Consider the following 21,432-nt stretch of genomic DNA (forward strand, 5'->3'; position numbering starts at 1 on the left):
CACCAAAATTTGTTATTTCTGAATTTCCTATTTTATGAAATTCAGTCTAAGTATAGTAATCTCAATGTACAATTTTTTGCTATTGCAAAAGGCAGCAGTATTTACATTTGGCATAATATGTACACTTGCTTAACATTTTTTTTGCAATAAGAAAAAGCACTAACATTTAAAATATGTTAGAAAGCATTTGCTTATGAAACTCATATTAATTAGTACCTTAAATCAATCAAGATTATATTCTACTCATTTAAAAAGTTATAGGATAATTAAAATGGTTACATTATTAACCACCTTATAATTGTTTACCTCAAAGAACAAAAGTAGGAAATATATCTATCATAAAAATTGAAAAGCTTTCGAACAAATTTAACAACAAAAGAAAGAATGAAATTCAATTTTCTTTCTTTTCCTAAAAAGCAAACTGGATAAAGTAAACCAAAGGAAGCTACAAATATATATATTTTCATTTACTGCAACATAATAGATACACACAGAGCCTGTGAGAATACAATATTCATTTTGCTGCAGAAGAACAGACATTGCATAACAATGAGATTTGCTAATGAAATCAACCATCAACCTGGAATACATATGTATTAAACCAAGACCTCAGTGTCATTTTCTTTTTGCATCGTTTGTTCTTTCTTTCATTTTTTTCTTGACCTTGTCAATATTTTTGTCCTTTAGATTTCAGAACTTTGGTAAGGCAAAATCAAGACTATAATATTATAGTGTAATGCTTTTTATTCATCACATTTATTTTTAATGTAAATTCCAATTGTTCTGCTTCTATCAGCACTATTAATGTACCTCTGGAAAAAAAAAATCAATGGATGCTACCAAAAGAAACAAAGGAGGTTTATTTCTATGCAAAATAATTGGATCAGGTCTGAAAAAAACTTTTTTCAACATTTGACATAAATTTCAGATGACTTTTATAGCAATGTTAGTGCTTACTTACTTAATAAGAAATTCTTAAAAATTATACATATTTACATATTTTAAGGATTTCATTTATTTGACAGAGAGAGAGCAACAGAGCACAAGCAGGGGGAGCCACAGAGGGAGAGGGAGAAGCAGGCTCCCCTATGAGCCGGGAGCCCGATGTGGGGGCTCGATCCCAGAACCCTGGGATCATGATGTGAGGTGAAGGCAGATGCTTAACCGACTGAGCCACCCAGGCACCCCCCAAAAATTATATATTTTAAAGTCACTTTTGTAATAACATAAATCCTCCAGCAATTTCCACTACTGACAGTTATTAAGTGAAATAATGTAAGGCTGATATAATAACTATCAGCATGCAAATTATTCTAATGCTTTTAGACTAAAATCATAATTTTTCTCCCCAAAATACTCTGCTATCCTGGTCTACAAAGTTAATCACCAATTTCCATTTATCAAAAGTAAATAATTCTGATAATTTTCTTAAAAATTTATTATTTTATGATTTAGTTACTACAATTCTCTATAAAAATCCAAAAGACTATGAAAGTATTTGGTATTATATATCTTTTAAAAAAAACATTAATGTCCCTTAGAATTGATTTATATCTTTTTGAGTATAAGCCATTTAACTAAATGACTATCCATCGTATTGGTTGACTGTTTACACAATTAGGTTTTCAATTCATGTGTGCTACAGATAAAATTAACAGCCTAATCTGCTGTGGTATATAAATGCTACTAATTCATGATAATAACTTTTAAAAATAGCAATACTTATACAAACTAAAACAGCCTCAAACAAAATTAAGTTTTCTATTTTTATTTTTATAATACCTTAATATCTAACTTCAAACAATATCCTGCAAAATAACAAAAGTCAACAAGTATTACAGTCATGTTGAAAAAGTAAACTGAATGTTTCTTATTAAATTTAAACTCTCTGAAAGTTGCCACTGACAGTCTAATAGTTTTCCAGACTACTTTAAAAACCATGAAGGATGATTTTAAGCAAAGAACCACATAATCGCAGAACGATGATTAATCCACAAGTATTTCCCTGAAAAACCCAGAAATTTCTATTAAAATGGCAAAATATAAATCAGACTGTAGAGAAATAGCCAGTTTAAACAAATGTCAATAGCAATACTGAAAACCTACTTTCACTAGGGCAAAGAATGTAATCTTAAAATGCAGTGATGGGCTTTGGAAGGTCGTCTCCCTTGATGATCTTTCCCTGTGACTCCAGTGTGGTCCACAGACCACCAACATTACAACTGCTTCTTAGAAATGAAGATTCTCAAGCCCCAGCCCAAACCTACTGAATCAGAATCTTACGTACCTTAGAATTTAAGAAGGCATGATCTAGAAAATTCTTCAGCCTACCTAAAAATTTGTATACCAATTCCAGTGACTTCTGATATTCTAACAACTCATCAAAAATCATATTAAAATGCAGAATATTCAAAGAATAAACAATTTACTTGTCATACTCAAAGCTCATTACCTACCATTTGCTTAATTACTTGAAGTCTTAAATTCATATGGACTACTGATTGGAAATCTGTGGTAATAAAAGAAAAAGGGAATAGGAATAGTATCTTCTTCGTAAGATCTTGGAAAGTATTAAATAAATGGATAAAATGGAAGTATTTACACTTACTTAGAAATTATTTTAAGTTTTTCAGCAGAGGGGTTCTTTCTTAAATAGAATCTTGTGAGGAAGCCCAGTATAGTAAAAAAATAAATAAAGGCCTGCTCTTTGGCACAGGGTAGGCACCCAGCAGTAGCCAAGTCATCACAAAAGAACCACCTCAGAGTATAGTTTGAAAAACTCTAGTTTAAGGAAACTACTTAAGAGTCTAAAAACAAGCTGAGCAGCTCTTACACTTATCACAAATAAAGTTTGCCATTCAGCAAAGTCAGTCATAAAGATCATTATATAGAGTCCTACTATTTAATATATTCTTTGGTGTTTCAAACTAAGAACACTAGGTAAAATTACATAATCAAGCATTTTTTTCTCATTCAAATTGATCTTTCCCCAAATTGTTCTAATTGGTGAATATAGATTTAATTAATATATGATCTTTAATTATTTTAGTTAATAGTATGCCTACCACATACAAGACATTATGGTAAGTGCTACAAGGGCAATATAGGTGAATGGACAAAATATTCTACTTATCAAACCCCAGAAGGGTTAAGACAAATATATGTAATATAATAAATGCCATAAAAGCAATATAACTATGGAAGCATAATTAAATGAGGACTTCGGAAAAGGCTTCATGAAAGGTGACATGTAGTCTAAAGTAGACTCTGAAAGGTGTGTAGGATTTCAAAAGGCAAAGAGCACCAGGTGGAGGAACTGGAAAAAATGGCATCATAAGTGGAGGGAAGACATATGCTTAGAAGCAGAAGATGAAAAGCACTGAGTATATTTGAAGAACAACTTGAGGCAGCTTGCAAGCTCCCTAACAAAAATCATGAGTTGTTTGGGGTGCCTGGCTGGCTCAGTGGATTAAGCGTCTGCCTTTTGGCTCAGGTCATGATCCCAGAGTCCTGGGTTGGAGCCCCGTGTCTGACTCCCTGCTCAGCGGGGAGTCTGCTCTTCTCCCTCTGCCCTTCCCCCCACTCATGCTTGCTTGTGCTCTCTTTCTCAAACAAATAAATAAAATCTTTTTTATTTTTTTTTAAGATTTTATTTATTTATTTGACAGAGAGAGAGAGCCAGCGAGAGAGGGAACACAAGCAGAGGGAGTGGGAGAGGAAGAAGCAGGCTCCCAGCAGAGGAGCCTGATGCAGGGCTCGATCCCAGGACTCCGGGATCATGCCGAGCCAAAGGCAGACGCTTAACGACTGAGCCACCCAGGAGCCCCGATAAAATCTTTTTTAAAAAAACATGATGTTCATTTTATAGGAGTACTACCTACAGAACTCAAGGGTTAACATACCTGTATAGCACTATAAGAGCTTTAAATATCTGTTTGAATGACAATAAATAAATGAATGTAATCTTTGTGTGGCTAGTATATAAAGCATATGTAGAAAATAGTGTAAGATATGGCTGAAAAGGTAGTTAAGGACCTTATTGGAGACAACATTAAATACCATATTAAGTATTTAAATTTAAGACTGTGAATTATGATAAACTACTTGCATCAGAAATATTGATCTAACAGGGTGCCTGGTTGGCTCAGCTGGTAGAGTATATGACTCTTGATCTTGGGGTTGTGAATCTTGAGCCCCACCATTGGGTGTAGAGGTGACTTAAAAATAAAAATCTTAAAAAAAAAAAAAAAAAAAAGAAATGTTGATTTAACAGGACGGACTGGAGCTGGATTGCAACAGGAAGAGAGTTCCAACAGGGAAACCGCAATATTCACTCTGTTGCAATAGTTTAGCCAAGAGGTGAGGGACTAAGGTTGTGGCAATAGAGTCAAATACAAAGATGAAAATGAAAGATAAGAATCTTTTTTTTTTTTTACTTTAGGTAGTCAAAGTAGAGCAAGAAATAAAAAATGTATATTATAGAAGTAAAAACTCTTCGACTTCATATCAGGTTCTTTATAGAGGGAGTGGGAAGGCAAAAGTTAAGGAAATCCCAAAGGTTGGCAAGAATGTAGAGCAGGAAGTCTCTTGTGCACTGCTGGTGTAAACTGGTATGACCATTGTGGAAAACATTATGCAATACATAGTAAAATCAAGACTGTATATAGTCAATATCACAGCAATTCCACTTCTACATACATAACCCAGAAAAATTCTCATACATGTGGGTAAGGAGACACATACAAAAATGTAAATTGCAGCACTATTTTTATAATGAAATATTGGAAATGAATAAAAGATTGTGGAATGGTTACATAATAAAATAGTATACAGCAATTAAAAAAATGACTTAGAGCTACACATATTAACATAGATATATATGTATATCTTTACTATACAAACACAACCACTTGAGGGAAGCAAAGGTTTTGTTTACTTACTTTTGTTTATCATTTAAGACAGGACAAGATGGACATGTTTTATGAATGATAATGAAACAAGTCTCTAGAGGACAAAGAAAAGGAAAAAAGGGGGGAAAAAACATGAATAAACTCCTAGGTTTAATGTGGAGGTGGAATAGTTGTTTGTTTGCTTTTACCAGGACTTATTTTATAACTGGAAGTTTGTACCTTTTGACCACCTTCACCCATTTTGCCCATCTCCCACCTCTGGCAAATACCTCTAACTAAACTATTGCAACAGACTGAATGTTGCAGTATCCCTATTGGAACCCTCTTCTGGCTCCAACCAACCCTATTAGACCAATATTTCTTTTTTTTTCTTTTTTAAGATTTTTATTTTTAAGTAATCTCTACACCCAATGTGGGGCTTGAAATCACAACCCCAAGAGATCAAGAGTCATATACTCCACCAACTGAGCCAAATACCTCTTGTATCTATGAGTTCAATTTTTCGTTTTTGTATTTCGGGGTTTTTTGTTTGTCTGTCTTTTGTTTTAGGTTCCATATGTAAATGAGATTATACAGTATTGGTTTTTCTGTCTCACTTATTTCACTTAGCACAATGCTCTCAAGGTCTTATCCATGTTATTACAAATGGCAGGATTTCCTTTTATGGCTGAATAATATTCCATTTTATAAAAATACTACATTTTCTTTACCTATTCATCAACTGATGGACACTAAGGTTATTTCCATGTCATGGCTATTGTAAGTAATGCTGCAATGAGCATGGGGCTGTGAGGTAAAGTTTTTTTCCTCAGAGATGTGTGGGGAGGTAGAAGAAGAAAACTGATTTTTTTTTAACTCTTAATTTGGAAATAACTATATATTTATAGAAGGTTGCAAAAAATAGTACAGTGAGGTCCCATTTATTCATCACCCAGTCTCCACTAATGGTTATACTTTACATAACCATAGTGCAATATCAAAACCAGGAAACTAACTACAAAATATATGTACAGTTCTGTCATTTTATCATATGTGTAGATTCATGTAAGCAACATTGCAATCAAGATACAGAACTATTCTATTATCACAAAGGTCTCTCTCATGCCACTCCTTTACAGTCACACCCAAACTCCTCTCCTCCACCATCCCTAAACCCTGGTAAACACTAATTTGTTCTTAATCACTATAATTTTGTCTTTATATAAGTGGAATCATAGTGACTTTTGAGACTGGCTTTTTTCACTCAACTGAATGTCCTTGAGATCTATCCAACTGTTATGTGTATCAATAATTGAAACCTTTTTATTGCTGAGTAGCACTGCAGATAACGGACACACCATACTGTATTTAGCCATTCACCTACTACAAGACATTTTGGTTGTTTCTTCCAATGTTGGCTGTTACAAATAAAGCCACTATGAACAAATATGTACATTTTGCTGGGATGAATGCTCAGGAGAGTGGTAGTTTGGTCATGTTGTAAGGGTATGTTTAGTGTTTGTTGTTTTTTTGTTTTGTTTTGTTTGAGAAACTGCCAAACTCTTTCCCAGAGTGGTTGTACCATTTTATATTCCCAGAAGCAATGTATGAAAGTTCCATTTCTCCACATCGTTGCCAGAATTTGATATATGTCAGTATCTTTTATTTTGGCTATTCTGATGCATGAGTAGTGATAGCTCATTTTTGCATTTCCCTGATGGCTAGTGATGTTGAACGTCTTTACATGTACTCAACTGGTATCTACACATTTACTTTGATGAAATGTTTCTTCATATCCTTGCCCATTTTCTAATCGGACTGTTGGCATTTTTACCGTTGAGTTTGAGAGTTTTTATATACCCGAGATAGAGTACTTTGTCAGATATGTGGTTTTCAAATATTGTTTCCTAGTATATAGCCTGTATTTTCATAGGCCTTCACAGAGTCTTTTGCAAAACGAAAGGTTTTAATTTTTATAAAGTACAATTTACTGATCTTCACTGACTTTTTCTTTTATGGATTATGCTTTTTGTGTCATGTGTAAGAACTCTTCACCAAGTTACATCCCATAGATTTTCCCTTACGTTTCCTTTTAAAAGTTTTATATATTATATTTAATTTTACAATCCAAACAGATTTTGAACTAGAAAAAGGGGAAATTGATAAATCTGATAACTTTATCAGAAGGTCTTCAACTCTTTTCAACATTTATTTAGAATCCACTTAAAGTATGAAGCACTTAAGATACACACAAGGTATAGAATCTAGAGAGTGGATAAGACACATATTTTTATTTTATTCTTTTAAGTGCTTTGACAGAATTATACATCAGTGCACCTGACTTATTAGCCAGGAAGAGCTTAAGAGTGTTCTTGGGGAAAATTACAACTGTTCTAAACCTCTAAGAGTAGAAAAATTAGGCTAATCACAGAAGGAAGGTCGTGCCAGGAAGAGACAATAGACTAAACAAAGGCAAAAGAATATACCCACTGCATGCTTAAGGAAGTATACATGGCCTTAAAGTTGAAGAGTCCTAAGTATGAGAGATTTAGGCCAAATTTTGGGTGTAGGCAGGAGACAGATTATGGAACATTTCATATGCCATGCAAATGAGATTAAATTTTATTCTGTGTGATGGGAAGCTAGTAAATTATTTTAAGTAGGTGAATAATATAGTTAGATTTGTGATGTCAATTAAATTGTCACTGAGAGGATGATGAATTTGGACACAACAACACTAAGGGCATAGTCACGAACTGGGAGGCTACAGTGACAGCCTAAGTAAGACATGATGCAAGCCTACCTAAAGATTTAGGCATTATGAATAGAGAAGAAAGGATGGATTTGAGAAATATTTAAAGAAAAATAAAGAAATACAGTCTTTGCTGAAAAAGCAGGCAGGGAAAGGTGTTGGCTTAAGGTGAATAGAGAAATTATGAAATAGCAATTGGAGAAAATCCTTTTATTAACCTTTAGCTAACCTATAGTATTGGATAGCACAGTATTTACCACAGCAATGAAAAACACCAGTCCCATAAGATGCTCTTTGAAGAAAGGGAGAGTCAAACAAGTTAGAGCATCACAAAACTTATTAGCACATTAAAAGATGCACAGAAACAGTTGTTAAACAAATTTTGTCATTCTGTTTAACATTAACTCTATGTTTCCCAAACTTATTTGACCACGGAATTTTTTTTTTCATGCAATACTCACTCCATACAACCAATGCTCTTACTAAGACTACTTTGGGGACTATTGGTTTAGCAATGTGGGCTTTGGTTAAGCTCAGAACCTAATTTTTTAAAATGTTCTCTTTAAAAAAAAATTAAATCTTAAATGTAGGTTTATGTGAAATTTCTACAACTTCATTTATTACTCTCCATCACTCATCCCACTTCAGTCATGATGGTTTCCTTATTATTCTTCAATTATGCCAAGCACAGTCTTCATTAATGTCTTTGCATTTACTGCTTTCCTTGGGATAATCCTCACTCAGATATTTGCATGACTTGCTCCCCCCATTTTCTTAAGATCTCTGTTAAACTGTCATCCTATTAAACAGGCCTTTACTGACCACTCTGTAATGAATACTAATTCCACAGCCCTTGTACTCATAACCCTTAATTTGCTTTATCTCTCTTCAGTGTTGGTTGGCCATCTAACATATTAAATATCAATTTATTAAGTATTATCCCTTTTGTTCACAGGCTGTAAGCCCCATGAGTACAGAGTCTGTTTTGTTTACTGCCTTATCGCCAGCACTTGCATGTCCTAAGCACTCAATAATTAGTTGTTGAATAATTTAGTAATCATCACTTAACTTCTATCTGAGGTTATTTACTTCATATTAAAGTAAATAATGGGGGGTGCCTGGTTGGCTCAGTTGGTAAAGCACGCAACTCTTGATCTCAGGGTCGTGAGTTCGAGCTCCATATTACTTAAAAAAATAGTAATAAAATAAAATAATAAAATAAAGTAGATAATTGGTGAAACAGTGACATATCAACATGGCCATTAACAGGAACAGTACTCTCCTTTATGATGTTAACAATTAATATTTTTCATGCCCACATTGTATCTATTAAGGTCTGACCAGTTTTATCGAAATAAGACTTATAAACAAAACCAAGAATTTACTTCAAGATTCTGGAAGGTTTCGAAACTAACCTTTCAAATCTATCTCCTAATCAAAAACATTTGTAAAACTGTGTATAATTTTATCTTCAGAAAATGCACAGGCATTATTCTGTACAATTGTCAAATTTCTCTTGAACTGCGCTTCTTTAGATACTGGCTTACAAAAGACTCCAACTGGAAGGACTGAATGTAGCAACCTTGACCCCCTAGAGCAAAGGGTCCTTTTCTTCTGTGATGGACAGTGATTCCTTTCTATAACTTCAGCAACTGTCAAATGCTTTAGTAGATTTTAGGTGTGTAATGCTTCCACTTTCAATCTGAGTCATGATGTACTCTAACATAGGTCAGCTGTTCAGCTGAACACACTCCACATGATAATATACTCCCATGATGGAGACATATACTCCACTAAAAACTAGAAGAAATTCTCACTGGTACATGCAACATTTTTTCAAAGTATCTCACTTTATATAAAACCCTTAAATGTTTTAATATTTAACATAATATTCATATTTTAATATGAAATGCAATATTTCTAAAAGAACAGACTTTTAAAAATACTCAAATAAGTCAACACAAAGTATAAATTTGAATTGGTTCTGATTTAAACAAAAAATTATTTAAATGTGTTCTTATTAAGGACTAAGAAGAAAATTCATGCATATATAACTGTATAACCCAGGTATAAACTCTCCATTCAAAAATTTTTCTATACTGCAAACTAGTGATGACAGACTAAAATAAAAAACTTGAATTATTTCCAATAAAAGTATGTGCAATTGAATAGTAAATAAAAGTCTCTAAAATTATCTACTCTTCTGCTATAAGTAGGTATACATGGTGATATTCTAAGTTTTATTCAAAGAGAATAGTTTCTTTTACCTTTGTAACAAAAGATATTTTATATGTATAACAAGAAATAATCTAACAGTTACCTAGTATTTTTCAGCAACTGATTTGGTTATCTTGGTTAAATCAGTCTCTGAGACTTGGTCTCTTCATTTGTAAAATGACAGAATTTGTCTAGGATTTCTAATATACTTTCTAGCTTTAATGTTCTGTGATTCTACAAAATTAATTTTTCCCAGTTAAACTCTATTGTTTTTCCTCTTGTAAACTAACTGAGAAATACTTTTGATACGAAGAAATGCACATTCCCTTAAAAGCTTATTTCTTTAAAAACTAGATAATAAAACATATTTATGTCTCCCTATAATTAAACACCTCAATTTGTACTGAAATATGATAAGTACTGTTTATCTACTTTCAGTGAGTAAAAGCTGAGGACAATTTATTAGAACATAAGAAAGACTCCTGAGTACTAGAAGGTCACAGCCTGTGTGCTGAGCGGCTAGCAAAACATCTATGATGCTCCAAAGCTGCCATTTTTCTTCCTTGACAAAGACTCCATCTGCCACTGAGCCATTTACAGCCTCCAAGTCAGAATATCAATGATTTCCAACCATTCTGCAGGCCTGCTTTCACCTTGACATCACCTCTGTAAGCCATCTAAAGCAGATGATACATATATTCCCCAACTATAAGCAGGAAGCCCATGCTTTATGCACCTGATAGGTATTTAAGCTTCCCTCTAATGTACCATTTTTATTTATGCTGAGTTGAGAAGAATTTTAAAGTGTATATATTTGCTGTAATTCTTGTTGCTGTATGTTACATGCTCTAAATCAAATATATTCATAAAACTTTAAAACCTGAAAAGACTGTACTATGTAGTGTTCAGTAATAGCTTAATAACTAAGACAACAAAACCACATCATATTTACACATAATACAACCTGCTAGAAAATTATTTCATATAAAATATTTTTTTAGAAACCGGAAACATTAAAGCAATGAAGAAATGTTGGTAAAATTTCTGTACTGAAATCAACGTTCTTAATATTGTAACAAGTGAAACCCATCTACCTTGTAATAAAAGGGAGTCAGAGAATTTTTCAATTATATTTTTGTTATTTCCTATTTTTTGTTTGTTAAAGTATTAGAAATGGATACAAACTTCCAAGAACCATTAAAAACTCTTCTTTCATCCCTTTTAAATAAAAGCAGTATAGTCCTTGGTCATTTGTATGTATAAAAATGGAAATAATAACCTTATTTAAAATATTAATTTTGTCTGAAAGTAATTCTCTATAAAATAAATAAAGATTCAGTTAAGGCCTACTATATGCAAAACATTAAGGGACTACAAAAAAGTTTAAAACAAGACTCTTGGCTTCAAGTAGCAGAAATTATGCATGAACTCATGAAAAAGCACTCAAAAAGACAAGTCACTTTATAGTGAGAGGAAGAGCGCTACACAGGAAGGAATTCTGGATTACAAGTTAGGTGACTGAAGTCTAATTATATCTCTACTCTGAACCCTCCAAGTGCTTATGTTAGCCATTTAACTCCAGGAAAACTATTTACCCAACTACAAAGTGAGGTGACTAGAACAGGTGACATGTGAAGTCTCTTGCTGCTGTAGCACTCTATTACAGGATACCATGACCTAGATGTCAAATGATTACAGACACTAAATGACCCTAGATTTTAAGTGGCCCCCATTTAGGTAGATGTGGCCTATATTAAAAAGGAAATGAGATTTGGGTTTGGTCTTGGAGGAAGTCTAATATTTGAATATATATGCAGAGGTAGAAAAAGAATCTTCCCAAAGAAGGGAATAGCGTAAATAAAGGTGTGGGAAAAGAAATCATGACTTCATATACGTTACTGTGGCAGTGTGATCCACAACGTGTGAGAAGAGGAAACATGATACTGGAGACAGAGAATCTAGAGAAACATCTACACACGACCTAATAGGATGGTGGCGGGAATGAAAGGAAAACAAAGAAGGCAAAAGGATGCAAAGGATACAAAAGATAATGAAGCCAGAGCACAGGCACTTTTAAGTTTTGATCTAGAGCCAGAGGAAGGAGAGCAATCCAACATGATACCAGGATTCGTATACTGATGTGGGAAATGGTGATACTATTAACAGAAAGAGGCCTGAAATGTGATCCTCTTTCTAAAATAACATGGGGGAAAAAAGAATACATTAAAAAGAAATAAAGTCATCTAATTTAAAGAAAAAGAGCACTGAACTGGAGATTAGACACTGATGCTGGATTCTGCCATGAACTAACATAGAGCCAGTAGCTCTAAGGTTTGGTTTTACAAAATGAAAGTACTAGACTTAATATGATTTTAAGATTCTTTTCAGTTTTATATATAACATGCATCTCAATTTCTGAATAAATCTGAAGTTGTAGAGGCAGGAGATCTTTTGAAATATTCTTAGTCCTGACTGATTGAAGATTTAGCATTTTTTGTACATAGTTATGAAATACAAAGTACTTCATCCAAAAATAAAAATTATGGTTATTTTCACCTAACAGGTACAACTCCAAACACAACTGCCACAAAACTAAAGATAGAAAAAGCAATTTCAGAATTAACTCTGCATTTCTGATCCTGCATTAATCATTAGCTAATTCATTAAGTACCTGTAGTACTACGAACTAAGGGAAAGGCAAAAGAAGATACGGTTTCCATGTTTAAGCATATAATAACTTGATTAGCGAGACAAAATGAACATAAGTGAAACAGTAAAAAATTGCCTTTTGATGTAGACTAACCCACACACCAAAAAATTCATTCCTCAACGTCAATTCAAAGGGGAGGTGAATCCTGAAGCACAAACTGAAAAACGTCATGGATATGAAATTTGGTTAAAGGAGAAAAGATTTTAGAGTGTTTCCTTCAACAAGAAAGGCCATAATCAAATTAAAATTTTATTCATATTTCACAGTTGTTTTTGCACGATGACTATTTTTAATTTCAAGAAAACTCCCTACTTATTATGATGTTATGATTCAAAATATATGGAGGATTTATAAAGTGTGTTCCTAGAAGGATGTGTCAAACAAACAAAGACAATTTTTTTTCTAAGCATTAAATTACATTCTAAATCTTATTCTAAAATACTCTGTTTTCCATAACTAATTTTAAAATTAACTAACAGTTTTAATTTTTTTCAGGAAAGTAGTTAAATTTAACAAACATATAAAAGAGGGAAGTTAACTTCTAGTAACACAACTTGTTTCTTCCATTAAGTATGCTTATAATAAATAATCAAAACAGCATATTAGAACTTACTGTGTTTTAAGTTTCATTTACTTAAGTAATCTCTACACCCAACTTGGGGTTCAAAAGCACAACCCCAAGATCAAGAGTCCCATGCTCCTCCAACTGAGCCAGCCAGATGCCCCAGAGCTTGTTAGTCTTAATTCTCAATACTTAACATTACAGTCAATTGAAGGTTCAATATAATTGGCAGGTACTGCACATATTAGAATATGGTAAATTTTTATTCTTTGGGAAAAATACTTCCATGTACTCACAGACTTTGATCTCCAAAATGACTTCTTTTTAAAATATCCCTTTATTTTAGTTGAAGAGTATGAGGACTAAAAGTAAACTTTCTTTTAATTTGCCTAGTAAGTCCAATATTCAGTATGCAAAAATGACCACAGTACAATGCTTAAAATAAGACGAAGAAAATGGGTTAAAAATAATTAGTGTTTCCTATGAAAATGCAAGTACGACTTCAGATAATAATGAACCCAGCTCTCTTCAAAGATATGAACATTCTCTTTTCATTATTAACATTTAACTAAAATAAATCAATTCTTTTTTCCACCTCTCCAAGTAAAATCACGGTAAAGTGGCCTAGAGTTATTGCAATTATCCAGTAGATTCTTTAGTAAATGCTGATCATATCTTTGTGGCAAAGGTATAAATGAGTTACTGCTGGTATGGGGATTTGGTAATCTGATCCCCAAGTCTTCATGTATTAATCTCTCTTTAGATAGCACTATAGGAAACAATTAATAGAAGGTAACTGACTCATAATGTAGGTAAAATCATATATGAATTTGCTGAACACATGAGCAAATAACTACACAAAGACATTAAAAATCCACTCAGTCCAACAAACTGAAACTAGAAACAAGATTGGGGGCTTAAGTTCTAATACTGTGAACAGACATATGTGAATAAGCCAGTTTTGTCCACAAAGAGCTTACAATTGAATACTATAAGTTGAAACTTCTCAAGGTGTTTCACAAACTGTTTCAAAGTGTTTGTATTTTTAAATGAGGTGACAGCATGTTTAAATATCTCTTTATAATAATAAATAAAATAACAAAATAACAAAATTAAATAATGTAATAATATAATAATAAAATAAAATAACAATCATAGTAAGCAAAAACAAACAGTCTGAGATCCTTAAATGTATACCATGTGTGGTGGTAAGTGACAATTGGATGAGTGCTCCTGATATTCAATCCCTGTATCACACAGCTGAACACTGATATAGTTGCTATGGTGATTCTGATGCTTTTTTTTTTTTTACATTTTTTTAATTAAAAAACAAAAGCATGAAGTGCATTAGTAGAGAAATGAGAAAATGAGGAGGACATAAAGTGATAATTCAGCAAAAAGAAAAGATAATCCCACTTATATTTGGTGTTTGGAATAGTCAAATTCACAGAAACAGCAAGTAGAACAGTGGTTGCCCAGGAATGGAGGGAGGAGGGAAATGAAAACTTGTTTAATGGGTACAGAGTTTCACTTCTGCAAAATAAAAAAGTTCTGGAAACTGGTTGCACAACAATGTGAGTATATTTAACACCACTGAACTACACAATTAGAAATGTTAGCGTGGCAAATTTTGTGTTAAAAAAGATGCCTTTAGGTGCTTATACTGAGAAGCCTGGACTTGAAAGTTGATAAAGTATGTCTTACATAATTAAAAACATAACAACATTGTGTCTCTTACAAAATAGAAAAAAAACAAACAAACAGTTGTCTTTATATACTAAAAAATTATCAAAGATTAAATTCAAATGAGGATATTATATTTGTTAATGTACTGATCAAATATATAAAATTTTTACTGAAAATCAACTTATTAAAAGTTATGCAAAAACTGACTAGAGATTATATTTCCTGAAGAACTCCATAAGATTATACATTATTAGGAAAAAGGTTTAGGATTTTAAAAATCTTAAAAATGATGTAAGCAAACAAATTACAAACAATAACTAGATGCAATAATAATAAAAGTGTAATCAGGTTCTCCATCCTAGAGAGTAGCACAGTGAAAGAACTGATGTTTTAATCAATTTGGGAATGTAAGAAAAATCTTACTAGAGAAGGCAATTAAATTTTAAGAATAAATAGATAGTTCAACATAAGAAAATCAATTGATACAACATACTATATTAGTAGAAAGAAGGGGTAAATATCACATTAGTGTCTCAATTGACACAGAAGTAACATTTGAAAAAATCCATCACTCTTTCCTGAGAAGAAAAACAATTCAGAAAACTAAGAATATAGAGGAACTTCCTCAACATGAAAATGGAATTCTGAAAAACCCACAGCCAACATCAAACTAAATGGTGAAAGACTAAAAGCCTTCCTCCTAAGATCAGGAAGAAGACAAGAATTACAGCTTTCACCACTGGTAGTTCTAGCCAGAGTAATTAGGCAAAAAAAGAAAGAAAGAGAGGGAGAGAGAGACAGAGACAGAGAGAGGGAGGGAAGAAAGAGGAGGGAGGGAGGAAGAAAGGAAGGGAGGGGCATCCAAACGGGAAAGTAAAACTATCTCTATTTGTGGATGACATGATCCCAAAGACAGAAAATCCTGAAGATCAAAAAAACCCTGACTAGCATTAATAAACAAATTCAAGCAAAGCTGCAGAATACAAGATGAATACACATGCATACACACACGCACATACAAACACACAAAAAATCAGACATGTATAGAACACCAACAGTGAACAATCCAATAAAGAAATTAAGAAAACAATTTCATTTACAGTAGCATCCAAAAGAACAAAATACCTAGGAATAAACTTAACCAAGGAGGTGAAAGACCTATACACTGAAAACTACAAAGCACTGCTAAAAAAATTAAAGATGACGCAAAAAAATGTAAAGACATTCAATGCTCATGGATTTTAAAATTTAGTATTTTTAAGATGGCAACACTACCCAAGGTGGTGAACAGATTCAATGCAGTTACTATCAGAATTCCAACAGCTTTCTTCATTATAGAAATAGAAAAGTTAATCCTCAAATTTATGTGGAATTTCAAGAGGCCCCAAATAACCAAAATAGTATTTAAAAAGAAGAACAAAGTTAGAAAACTCACAGTTCCCAATTCCAAAACTTACTCAAAGCTACAACAATGAAAACAGTGTGGCACTGGTGTGAGGACAAACATATATACCCAATGGCTGACTTGAGGTTTTTGTTTTTTGTGTTTTTTTTAAGATTTTATTTATTTCTTTGACAGAGAGAGAGAGACAGCCATTGAGAGAGGGAACACAGGCAAGGGGAGTGGGAGAGGAAGAAGCAGGCTCCCAGCAGAGGAGCCTGATGTGGGGCTCGATCCCAGGACTCCAGGATCATGCCCTGAGCCGAAGGCAGACGCTTAACGACTGAGCCACCCAGGCACCCCCCGACTTGAGTTTTGACAAGAACACCAAGACCATTCAGTGGAAGAAAGAAGAGTCTCTTCAATAGATGGTGCTGGGAAAACCGGGTATCTATATGCAAAAGAACTAAGTTGGACCCCTATCTCACAATATATATGAAAATTAATTCAAAATGGATTGGAGCACCTGGCTGCCTCAGTCGGTAAAGCCTGGGAGTCCTGATCTCAGGGGTGTTAAGTTTGAGCCTCATGTTGGGTGTAAGAGATTCCTCAAAAATAAAATCTTAGAAAATGGATCAACAACCTAAACATAAGTGAAATCATAAAACTCTTAGAAGAAACATAGTGGTAAATCTTCAAGAACCTGGATTTGGCAATGGGTGCTTAAATACGACACCAAAAACAAAAGTAACAAAGAAAAAAACAGATCAGTTGGATTTCAAAGAATTAAAATTTGGGGGGATCAAAAGTATTATTAAGAAAGTGAAAAGATAATCTATAGAATAGGAGAAAATATTTGCAAATCATATATCTGGTAAAAGTCTAATATCCAAAATATATAAAGAAGTCTTAATACTCAACAACACAGAGACAAAGAACCAATTTAAAAATGAGCAAAAGATTTGAATATACATCCAAAGAAGATACATAAATGGCCAATAACCACTTGAAAAGGCACTCAAAATCATCAGCAATGTATGAAATGCAAATCAAAACCACAATGAGGTACCACTTCACGCCCACTAGCACAGCTATAATACTAAAAAATAAACAAATACAAGTAACAAATATTAACAAGGAAATGAAGAAATTGGAAATATTTTACATTGCTGGTGGGAAAGCAAAATGATTCAGCTGCTGGGGAAAACAGTTCGGTGGTTTCTCCAACAGTTAACATAGAATTAACATCTAACCCAGCAATTCCATTCCTAGGTACCTACTCAAAAGAACTAAAAACAGATACTCAAACAAGTACAAATATACACATGTTCATAGCAGCATGAAAAAAGTGGAACAACTCAAATGTCCATCAATGGATGAACAGATAAACAAATTGTGGTATACACATACAATGTGTTATTCAGATACAAATAAGAATGAAATACTGATACCAGCTACAAGGTAGAGGAACCTCCAGAACAAGTGAATGAAGCCAGAAACATATATGTAGACTTCATATATATACTATTCCATCTACATGAAATCTTCAAAATAGGTAAATTCATACAGACAGGATATAACATCATGAATGCCCTAAATTGTTCACTTTTTTTTTTTAAGAGACTTTATTTATTTATTTGACAGAGAGAGAGAGAGAGCCAGCGAGAGAGGTAACACAAGCAGGGGAAGTGGGAGAGGAAAAAGCAGGCTCACAGCGGAGGAGCCTGATGTGGGGCTCCATCCCAGAACACCGGGATCACGCCCTGAGGTGAAGGCAGACACTTAACCGCTGTGCCACCCAGGTGCCCCTAAACTGTTCACTTTTAAATGGTAAATTTTATGTCATATGAATTTCACCTCAATAAAAAGAAAGTTAAAAAAAAAAAAAGGCAAACAGGACTTGATCAAGTTCTTTTCCAGTGAGAAAAGATAAGTACCCCAGGGTTAAGAACATTTAAAAAATGCAAAAGTCTTTTGTATGAGGGGAAAAAAAAAATTGTAATTACTTATTACAGATATCCTCCCTCAAATTTTTTCTTCTCTTACTCCCTTCCCCCATCTCCCCCTTCCTCCCTCCCTCTCTTTTTATATAAATAATATATATATTTCTCTCCTATAATTCAGATTATACCTTCTGTCTTGGTCCTATAATGATTTCTCTCCTGTTTTCTACTTCCTCTTATCTATTTTTTATGAGATGTCCTCAATGTTATCTTCTAATCCTTCTAAGTAAGCTTTTCATTTGATATTTTAATTTCTGAGAGCTTTCTGGTTTTTGCCCACTCATTTTTTATAGCAAACTCTTGCGACATGGACACATCACATTGTCTTCTCTTACTTCTCTAAAAGATATTAATCATACTAATTATTTAAGTTTTCTTCCTCTTGTAGAGTCTCTGTTTCCTCTAATTTTTTTTTCTACTTATCTGTTTAGGTCTTTTGTATTTCTAACACAGGCTTTCTTCAAATATCTGATGACCCTTGCATATTCACTCATATTATAGAATGGAACATTAAAAACACAATTGGAAATTTTGTCAACTTGTATGAGGCTTGTCAACTGTGGATTTCACCTGGCTAGCCATTTCACTTGGGAATCCCTTTGATGTTTTTAACCTTAGGTTTTTCTATAAGAGCCAAGTTAGCAAGGGTGACTGGGAGATCACAATATTCAGTATATAATAAGCCTTCATTCAAATCCCATCTCCTTTGATGTCCTTCCCCACAAAGGTGTTTCATTTACCTAAATTCCAAAGACCCTCAATTTTATCCATTCCAGAGGATAAGCCTCCAGTCTTCTACTGAGTGAAGGAGGCATCCAACTGTGTTAAGTACAGAAGATCTGAAGAATATAACTGGCTAAATGGACTTTTTAATGTTTATTTTAAAAGATTTTATTTATTTATTTGACACTGAGAGATAGAGAGGGAGAGAGCAAGCTCAGCAAGGGGGAGCAGCAGGCAGAGGGAGAAGCAGGCTCCCTGCTGAGCAAAGAGCCTGATGCGAGGCTCAATCCCAGGACCCTGAGATCATGACCTGAGCCAAAGCCGGACACTTAACTGACTGAGCCACCCAAACACCCTGGACTTCTATGGTTAATGAATGTTTAACAAACATTTTACATTTTCATACAGTCTTTGTCTCTAAAGATTCACTTGTACCTATAAATTGTCCCCCACCAGTTGTCGCCTCTTCCAGAGATACCTGGAATTGATCATTCCCAAGTCCTCAAGGGTTTCAAAGGTATAAACTGCATTTCTTCCCAGCTCTCTTCATTGTCAGCTAATTATTCAGTTCTCTCACTCTTCTAAATTGGTTGCTACTCATCTGTCCACTCTCCAGCTTCCAGAATTTTGTTGCTATTCATCCCTCTCCTATTTCTTTTTTTCTTAAAATGCATTTTTTCTATCAAATTAGTGGGCCTTCAGCAATTAGCCAAACTAAATATATATGTTCAAGCTACCTATTGCCCTCTTCCCTCAGTCTCATGAATTTTTTCCACATTAAAAATCATCTTCTATTGGAAGATGCTAGTTTCAGGGGTAATCACTCTCATGCAATTAACTTTAAAGGTCATTTTTTATTATATAAAGGCTGGCTACACTTCCTTGAAAGTCTGCAGTATTTTTCTTTTACCTTTTCTTTTTATATTCACTCTGTACAACACCACACTCTTTTTTTGACTGAATACTTAACTGCTAAGGAGGAAATAACACCCCCTCTCCTTCAGTTCCTTCAATTCTCTCAGCATACTTATGTTCTAAATTACATTGTACTGCTTTCATTTCTCTTCATATCCTGACATGCGGATACTCTTCATTTGTTTGTAAGTTGGTACTTTCTCTTTGGGCATCTGCCTAGGTTTCATACAATTTTATTTTCTAAGAATCCTTCCTCTGATTCTTGACCAACAGACTTACCAAGCACATAGTTTTCTTTGCTAGTGTCATGTTGCTCATTCCAGTTGTACTGACATTAATCTCATATCACTCTCAAATGTTTATTTCTGAGAGTGCCTGCTTAATATTATGATAGGAAACATTATATATCTAGCTGGGATTTTGAGTGGGGGAAAGATCTAAGCTCCCAGTTGAGGACCATCAGAAGAGGCTATCACCAGCTCAAAAATAAATTAAAATTCCCTTTTTATAATCACACCTCCTCCCTCAAACACCCCCCCAAAGTTGCTATGACACCTTCCTTCAAAACTTATTTCATCTTCTTCCCACCTCATGTACACTTAACAAAAATGGAGGATAAAGGAAGAGAGAAAACAGAAGGGTGAAAGGGCAGTAGTAAGAAAGAGCACCCTGAATGCTTTTTCAGCCTCCACTGAGGAAAGAAATTTGACTTTCTCGTATATACTAAATCAGGTACCACTTAGTTATTTTGCTATATAGCTAGACATAACAAACTCTTTTTAAAGATTTTTTGTAGCATTAAGCATCACTGTTCAAATAGTGATACCTAGCCCCTCCTATGCTTCAAAAAGCATAATGGAAAATCTCTGTACAATGAAAATTTTTGATGAGGGCTTTCCCACCCTCAGGGATCACACCATTCTTTCCATATCCCAAAAACATTGTATATATACCTCTATGACAGGATCTACCACATCTATAATGACTGGTTTGTGTGTTTGTTTCTTCACTAGATCCTAAGCTCCTAAAGAAAAGACTAGAAACAGTGTATTTTCTATCTTTGGAAATTTACCAAGTAATTCAAAAGGCACAATGTAATGTTTAGGGTCAAGGGACAATGCATATCCATGAAGTTCTCTTTAAGATGGTGGAAAATGCTTAATTTTGAAAGCAATGGTATATATAATTTAAGAATAAGAAAACAGAATACCTCCAAAAATATAAATCATAAAGAATTTATAATATTGCTTTAAACCATCAATGTACTAGACATGTCTTCCTCTTTAAAAGCTTCCAATAGGAGAAAAGTTGAATACGGAACATTTTCAAATTAAACATGAGATGAAGGAAAATAAAATCAACCACCAACCTAAAGACATCCAGTGGCTTTTCTTCACACTGAGAAAAAAGTTGAACTAGTTTTGATGACATCTGCCTACCTATACTCCCTAGTTTACAATATCCTAGTCTCAGCACTGTGATTCTTATTTCCTCAGATCCTTACATGGCTGGCTCCTTCTGCTGATGATTTCTCAATATGAGTGTTAGCCCCTCACAGAGGCCTTCCCCAACTTTTATATGTACACTGCCCTCA

The 21,432-nt window shown here is 33.8% G+C and overlaps 1 protein-coding gene across 18 annotated transcripts in view; it reads right to left on the bottom strand.

Moving 5' to 3' along the window:
* Nucleotides 1–21,432, bottom strand: part of BAZ2B (bromodomain adjacent to zinc finger domain 2B) — a 395,156-nt gene that overhangs the window by 182,511 nt on the left and 191,213 nt on the right. For 17 of the 18 annotated variants that reach the window (XM_034643377.1, XM_034643371.1, XM_034643364.1 and 14 more), the window contains one exon: nucleotides 4,941–5,004. The exons of the other annotated variant lie outside the window; for it this stretch is intronic. In XM_034643377.1, the coding sequence (XP_034499268.1) occupies nucleotides 4,941–4,953 (13 nt within the window). In that variant the 5' untranslated portion in view covers nucleotides 4,954–5,004. The remainder of the gene's footprint in view (nucleotides 1–4,940; nucleotides 5,005–21,432) is intronic. 18 annotated transcript variants of the gene reach the window in all.

This window comes from Ailuropoda melanoleuca, chromosome 2 (genome assembly GCF_002007445.2).
Source record: "Ailuropoda melanoleuca isolate Jingjing chromosome 2, ASM200744v2, whole genome shotgun sequence".
Taxonomy (NCBI): Eukaryota; Metazoa; Chordata; class Mammalia; order Carnivora; family Ursidae; genus Ailuropoda; species Ailuropoda melanoleuca.